The sequence below is a fragment of the Homarus americanus genome, unplaced genomic scaffold (assembly GCF_018991925.1).
Source record: "Homarus americanus isolate GMGI-L3 unplaced genomic scaffold, GMGI_Hamer_2.0 scaffold46973, whole genome shotgun sequence".
Taxonomy (NCBI): domain Eukaryota; kingdom Metazoa; phylum Arthropoda; class Malacostraca; order Decapoda; family Nephropidae; genus Homarus; species Homarus americanus.
The window spans coordinates 2214-10084 of record NW_024735516.1 but is presented as its reverse complement, the minus strand read 5'-3'; the positions used below and the strand labels follow the sequence as shown (position 1 = coordinate 10084).

Below are 7871 nucleotides of genomic sequence, written 5' to 3'. Positions count from 1 at the left end.
TGCCTTCTCTTCTCCCTTCTCCTCCACCCCCATTCTAATTCCCATTATCATCATCAACCAGGAGCCTTCTACATGCACACCTCAAAGTAAGCGTACTTTACTACATTTGTTTTTAGTTTGTATGTAATTTTCGGTGAGCTGGAAGCAATTACCCAAAAACCCATTGAAACAATGGTTTCGGTTACCAAATTTTTTTGGTTAACGAGCAACCTTCTGGAACGAGCTGTGCTGGTTAACTGAGGGACCACTGTACATGCTAAGGGTAAAAAGTTGGTTTTCAGTATATATCAAATATTTATTTATATTCTACATACACCAGGTTGCATTACACACAATATGTTAACAAGGTTTCAGAATTCTTCTTCAACAAAATCAAATTCCTCCTTAAGGTTCTCTAGTTTTATAGAAGAGGGAGGAACCATCTCAAATTTAAGTGGATCTTCTGATATACTTAAGATAGAAGGTTGACCATCAACAGGTTCCTCTTTCACTCCCTCCCCTGAGCAGTCTATGAAATGAGTTGACCTGCTCACTACAAGGTCATTATCTGCTAGTTTACACACAGCCTTTGTCTTACACTGGTAAGAGAGGCTATACTCATCTTTGCTATGACAGGGTGTAAGCAGTTCCTGGTAATTATTGTGGCTCAGCTCTAGACTGTTCATGTTATTACCAGGTTGTTTTTCTGCTGTGTTACTCCCAATAGCACCACAGTGGTGGTCTCTCTGAGTGAGTCTTGTCCCACTCCTTGACTTCTTCTCACCACATTTTTCCAACCTTTGTTTATTGTCATATTTTTTGTGGTTTTTAACCTTATTATCTTTTGCATGATCTTTACTGCAAGAAGTCAGATGTGTTCTACTATGCCTTGTGAGACGCACTTTACTGGGAAAATATTTTTGACAATCACAACACTGATAAGTTTCTTTTGTATGAACTCTCATGTGCCTTACCCTTTCGTTCTTCTGTGTGAAGGATTCATTACACTTTGTACATTGATATGGTTTCTCCCCTGTGTGAACCCTCATATGTTGTACTAAATCAGATTTCCAAGAAAATGAACTATTACACTCAGAACACTGGAACTTCTCTCCTGTGTGAACCCTCATATGTTGTACTAATCTAGATTTCTGAATAAATGACCGATTACATTCAGAACACTGGAACTTCTCTCCTGTGTGAATCCTCATATGTTGCACTAAATTTGATTTCTGAGTATATGAACTACTACATTCTGAACACTGGAACTTCTCTCCTGTGTGAATCCTCATATGTTGCATTAAACTCACTTTCTGAGTAAAAGAACTTTTACATTCTGAACACTCAAACTTCTCTCCTGTGTGAATCCTCATATGTTTTACCAAGTGGTATCTTTGAGAAAATAAACTATTACACTCGGAACACTGGAACTTCTCTCCTGCGTGAACCCTCATATGTTGCACTAAATCAGATTTCCAAGAAAATGAACTTTTACATTCTGAACACTGGAACTTCTCTCCTGTGTGAACCCTCATATGTTGTACTAGTCTAGATTTCTGAATAAATGACCGATTACATTCTGAACACTGGAATGTTTCTCCAGAGTGAATCCTCATATGTTGTACTAAATTAGATTTCTGAGTAAATGTACTACTACATTCCAAACATTGGAACTTCTCTCCTGTGTGAATCCTCATATGTTGTACTAAATTAGATTTCTGAGTAAATGAACTACTACATTCAGAACACTGGAACTTCTCTCCTGTGTGAACCCTCATATGTCGTACTAAATGATACCTTTGAGTAAATGAACTATTACATTCTGAACACTGGAACTTCTCTCCTGCATGAATCCTCATATGTTGTACTAAATTCGATTTCCTAGTATATGAACTATTACATTCTGAACACTGGAACCTCTCTCCTGTGTGACTTCTCATATGTTTTAATAAATTAGATTCCGTAGTAAATGAACTATTACATACAGAACAATTAAATGGCTTTTCTCCAGCATTAAAAGGTGTGTCTGATGGGTGATCTCCCACATACTTTCCACAAGAGTCCCTTTTAAAATCTTCATGACACTGTGAACCCTGAAGGGGGTCTTCAGTGTCACATTCCATATTCATTGTTTCTTTTCCCAAAATATCTTGGACTTGTGATTTCTCACATAGTCCTCTTGTACTTTTGATATCCTTGGCCTCACTGAACTCCTTAAATAAGTGAAAAAGCTTTCCTATGATAATTTATACTCTACCCAGTGTTTGATATTCTGCTTTAACACACACATACACATGAATATGAAAACCAACCGGCTAACCCATAAGTGTGTGGAATATGGCCACAAAACACTGGAGTCTTTGTCATTTTCCCTTCTTATATCAAACTGAAACAAATGTTTTAATTTAATTAAAATGTTGACCTGAGTTAACTGGGAAAACAGATATAAATAAAACAGTTGCACAAACTGTGAGTTAAGTATTATTTGGTGACTTGTCTATTAAAGTTGTACAGTATTTTGTGACATCACTAATGTTCATTCACCTTTACTTCACTGCCCTAAAATCTTTATAAAGAATAAATTATGGTTCTGGCACTGGGATGAGCAAAATAGCACAACACTGTTCACCTTCCTGGATGCTGATGGTGATACTTGGTACTAGTGACACGAAGGAGACTGTAGAAAAGGTGACTTGATACTTTCACTCTTGTGCCGACACCGCTGGACCCGGCATGTTGGCTGAGGTTGTCAGCAGAGTTCAGAAGGTGATAGCTGCACCAGAGAAGAGAAATACTCTCTACAAAACCTGAAAGTGGAAAAAATCGTAAAATATATAAGACCTGACTCACACAATGAATCATCTACCTTTACTTTGTCTTGATCACTTGGACCCCGACTCATAAACTATCTGTTCAGTCTTGTAATATTGGATTCACCTTCTCTATTTTCAACGTGGAAGAATAATTAAGATATTAGCAAGACACTCAATGAGCGAGGGCAGAGTTTTTGGTCCAACTGTAATAGAAACAATACAAGTCTCAGTCTGCTCCACTACTGCTACGCTCCCTTCCTTTAAATCATCTCTAAAAAAATATCTATTGTCGAAGTATTAATACTTCTTGTAACACTTACTATATTTACAGTACCTGCTTTTATTGTACTATGAAAACCGTTTTATCGGAAGTTATCATGTAAATAAATAAGTAATTACCATTGCAATAAACATAATTGCCAACTAGACATGATGAAAATATAGTATGAAAATAAACATCAAAACAATTAGCACGTCCGCACATTAATCGTCAATACCTGTACAGGTATTAAACCAGATCATGAGTCATAACATATTTTTCCTTTTTTTATATATCAGACAAGCACGGCTCAAGGTTTGTCTACTGTAAAGTTGAGGTGCTGCTATTATACCCCACCACTGCACGTTTCAGACAGGTCACTGGACTGCAGAGATTGCAGCTCAAAATTCAGTGTAGCAGGGGCATTAAATGCGTAAAAAGGATGTTCAGTTGCTAACTTGCTATGATTGTTCTTTTAAGTTTAGGTGTATTATTCTTAGGAAAATAGTTTCGATATATAATGAAGATAACATTCTAACGGGATCTTTTTATAAAAAATTTATAAAATTGTTTGTTTAATTCTGGTATAAAAGTAGAAGTATCATACATCTGGTAGTTTTGTAGGCTGCAGCCCTGATGAACAAGCCGGCACTGGTGGTAAGAGACACCACGTCCTCGTGCAAGTTGCATCACTCTATCTTTCTATATCTCTTACTTAAGATAAGTTTCTTATACACTTGGGGTTAGGTTTTCAAGTTTTTTGTTTTGTTAACCTACTTTTTCATTATTTTAACAACAGCTCATTTCCTATAGCACTGAAGGTCATATTTGTATTTAACAATGATTTACACTGTAAAAATCCATTTTTAAAAGTCAATTAGGTGTTGGCAACTACTAAATATTTACTTTTATTTTTTTACTTTTATCCTCTTCACCACTGACCGGCTTACTAGCCGCTTGGGTGATCCCAGAATGCAACGACGAACAAGAACCAGGCCAATAAGGTAAGAAATAGGCGATTCCATCATATGGTGAGAGTAAGTTAAGTTAGGTTAGGTTAGTTTTTTGTTTTTCTAGTGTTTTTTGTGTATTTTTTAGTCGCTTAGCCACTTTTTTTTCGGAAAACGTCAAATGAAAAAAAATCGCTAAAAAACCCGGCTAATTTCCGGCAAAAATGAAGGTCATATTCGGTCTAAACACACACAAATACACTAGAAAAATATATTTTTTACTTGCTAAAAGTGAACGGTGTGACAATGCAAATTTACCGAAACGCTATATGTACAGTATGTGTTGTCAATAGTAAGAGAAACAATCGAGACACTGCAATTGAGTGTAAATGGGGCAGAAAGACAGATCAGCAACCTGGGACGGTCCGACTAATTACCCAAATGTAGCAAAATGTAGATGCAATGAAGTCAAATAATGGTCCTAGATGAATAAATCGGACTGCCAATCACTTCTCGACTAGTATTTGGTGTCACAAAAAATTGGAAAACTTACTTTAATCTGAGTTAATAGATCGCGTGCATGTACCGAGGGAGCGAAGAAGTACCCAAATGTAGCCGCAATGAAGTCAAATGATGGTCGTACAAGCGTAATTCGGGCTGTGAGTCACTTCTCGATTATTATTTAGTGTCATAAAGTCAAAAAATTTGGTAAACTTAATTTAATCCGAGTTGTGTTAGGTTAGGTTAGGTTAGGTATATGCACTTGATCTATTAACTCAGATTAAATTAAGTTTACCAATTTTTTGTGACTTCGTGACACCAAATACTAGTCGAGGTTAGGTTAGGTTAGGTACATGCACTCGATCTATTAACTCAGATTAAATTAAGTTTACCAATTTTTTGTGACACCAAATACTAGTCGAGAAGTGATTGGCAGTCCGATTTATTCATCTAGGACCATTATTTGACTTCATTCCGGCTATATTTGGGTACATTTGGGAAATTAGTCGGCAGCAGGGTCTACCATTAGACAATACATTATGCTTCCAATATATTCCCAGGCGGTAGTACCTCCCTGCTACCTACTACCCGTTTAGTAGCATATATTTTAAAAATATCCGTTTTTTAACATATTTCCACAAACTACAAGTGTCCACTATAACATTGAAAATCCGGCGTTGTTATAATTGTTTTCAGTCACTTTTGCTCGCGGGTTAGTCCTAAATAACTACCAAAATTCGTTCTAAACTCGCCAAAAACCACAGGAAAAATTATGTTTTTAACATCAAAAGAATGGACGGTCTTTTTTTTGTTTTGTTTTTAATTTACCAACACTGGAGAAGGTTACGGTACATTCAGCAGCCAGTTCGTGACCAGTTTTTGCCAACAGTGCCAACCCAAGCGTCTAACGAGCCATCAGTGGTGAACAGAATAAAAGGAAAAGTAAAAGTGTGTCCTGGGTCAGGACTCCTACAACTTGTAATAATCACCCATTACTTCTACAGCACTTGTAATAATCAACCACTACTCCTAGAAGCGTTATAATAATCATTAGACTTCCCCCATACCTTACCAGTTGTGTCCGTTATGTCTTGCTTCTAAAATAATTTATTAAAACACGTCTTCCCAGCTGTATCGTTTTTCACAGCATCACAGACTCTGGCTCACTGCCCACTATCAGCTGCCGGCTAGCAGAGAGCAGCAGTGTTACCAAATGAGCAGAGTTGGCGGAGATCACGCTCTCATTTTTCTGATAGCCTTCAGTTGGTGCAAGTCCTTTCAAAAAAATGGCAACAATTGCCTTATATGTGATTAATGGCAGGAGTGGGGCGAAGGAAAAGATGGCAACAATTGTTGCCATTTTTCTTTTTCGCCACTCTGCTGCTGTTAATCTTTCGTGAGGCGATTGTTGCCATTTTTCGTTTCCCGTGGGTTGGGGAAGTACCGTGGGTTGGGGGACTTACCGTGGGTTGGGGAAGTACCGTGAGTTGGGGGAGTGCCGTAGGTTAGGAGAGTACCGTGGGTTGGGGAGTACCGTGGGTTGGGAAGTACCGTGGGTTAGGAGAGTACCATGGGTTAGGGAAGTATCGTGGGTTGGGGATTACCGTGTGTTGGGGGTACCGTAGGTTATGGAAGTACCGTGGGTTATAGGAGTACCTTTGGTTGGGGAATACCATGGGTAGGGGTAGTACCGTAGGTTGGGGAGTACCGTGGGTTGGGGAGTACCGTGGTTTGAAGGAGTACCGTGTGTAGTGATGGGTTGTCAGACCACAGCTTGCATCTCAGAGACAGTCCAGACTTGACCCGACATTAGGGAGGTCAAGTGTAGGGTAACTCTCACTGTTGACCAAGGGTTATAAATCAGCCAGGCTCCCCCCCCATGTCACACGGCCCCAACAAACATGTAAGAAGGCACCGGCCGACTCTCTCCCAATATATACAATGACCTGCACCACAGAAGAAGTCCAGACCTGACCTCACATTAGCCAGGTCAAATGTAAGGAGACCCTTCGCCGCCCCCCCCCGATCAGCTCAACCTGACGGCTCGCCTCCCAATATATAGGACGTCCTAGTCCTCCCTCCCACCAGAGAGAGAGACAGAGAGAGAGAGTGTGTCTTGTAAGGAGGAAGGGCCAGCTACTACACCACCAGGCCCGCTCGAGAGGAGTCAGAGAGGACCGGAGGCAGTCGCCTCCGGTCAGGACCGAGACTTCCCTCCGGCGCCCAGCTAAGCAGTCTCCCATAGAGACAACCCAGGACCACCTGCTAGGCCTCCCCTAGGTCACGTGAGTGTTTGTCAGAGCTTTCCATGGGATGAGTTACTTACGTGGGAAGTGTATTCATTTCATGTTCGTGTCCGAGAATCAGAGTGTCTAGTAACGTAATATGATGTCCTAGTAACGTAAATATAATGTCCTAGTAACTTCAATAGAAGGTGTTATTAATGTGTCCATGTCATTGTCGTAATTAATAAAGAGTTGTAACGAAGCGGTGTTTGAGAAGTCGCCTTTAAGACGTAATAGATGTGTATTGACGTATAAGATACGATAAGTGTATTGACAGTGTGAATATCTATCACGGCCACGCTACCAAAATCTTCCTCTCTCTTTTACTCTCTTACTAAATATTCTTCCTATATATATATATAAATATTCTTCTTGCAAGATTCGTTTTGTTATACGTGGGTTGGGGGAGTACCATGGGTTGGGGAGTACCGTGGGTTGGGGAGTAAAATGGTTTGAAGGAGTACAATGGGTTGAGGAGTACCGTGGGTTGGGGAGTACCATGGGTTGAGAGTACCGTGGGTCGGGGAGAGTACTGTGGGTCGGGGGTACCGTGGGTTGAGGAGTAACGTGGGTTAGGGGAGTACCATGGGTTGGGGGAAGTGCCGTGGGTCGGGGGAGAGTACTGTGGGTCGGGGGAATACTGTGGGTCCGGGGAGTACCGTGGGTCGGGGAGAGTACTGTGGGTCGGGGGAGTACTGTGGGTTGTGGGAGTACCGTGGGAAGGGGGAGTACCGTGAGTAGGGGGAGCACCGTGGGTTGGGGGGGTACCGTGGGTTGTGGGAGTACCGTGGGTTTGTGGAGGACTGTGGATTGGCGAGTGCCGAGGGTTGGGTTAGGTTATGTTAGGTGAAATATGTTGGAGGCAAATAGTGTGTGTGTGTGTGTAATAATAATAATAATAATAATAATAATAATAATAATAAACGGTTTATTAATAGAGTTGCATCGGTGGCTGAAAATATACAGACTTACATTTGATTTACTTAATGATATAATATGCATTGAATACATTTACAGGGCTGTACAGCACATAAATCAGGAGTTGCTTATTATTTTAACAACAGATGGGATGGTGCTGTTCTTA

General features: G+C 40.2%; 1 protein-coding gene across 2 annotated transcripts; it reads right to left on the bottom strand.

The window, feature by feature from the left end:
- Positions 1–281: 281 nt before the first annotated feature.
- On the bottom strand, positions 282–5684 carry LOC121871252 (gastrula zinc finger protein XlCGF57.1-like). 2 transcript variants are annotated; one of them, XM_042373460.1, is made up of 2 exons: positions 5570–5684; positions 282–2786 (listed from the first exon to the last, which is right to left on the bottom strand). In XM_042373460.1, exon 2 carries the CDS (start codon positions 2106–2108, stop codon positions 351–353), a length of 1758 nt encoding a protein of 585 aa, XP_042229394.1. In that variant the 5' UTR covers positions 2109–2786; positions 5570–5684; the 3' UTR covers positions 282–350. The 2 variants fall into 2 exon arrangements, with proteins under 2 accessions (XP_042229394.1, XP_042229393.1); XM_042373459.1 differs by having other exon boundaries at positions 5575–5684.
- Positions 5685–7871: the final 2187 nt, after the last annotated feature.

What these genes read in the sequence shown, in the direction of transcription:
- LOC121871252 (XM_042373460.1), bottom strand. Translation starts at nt 2,108, where the DNA reads ATGAATATGGAATGTGACACTGAAGACCCCCTTCAGGGTTCACAGTGT.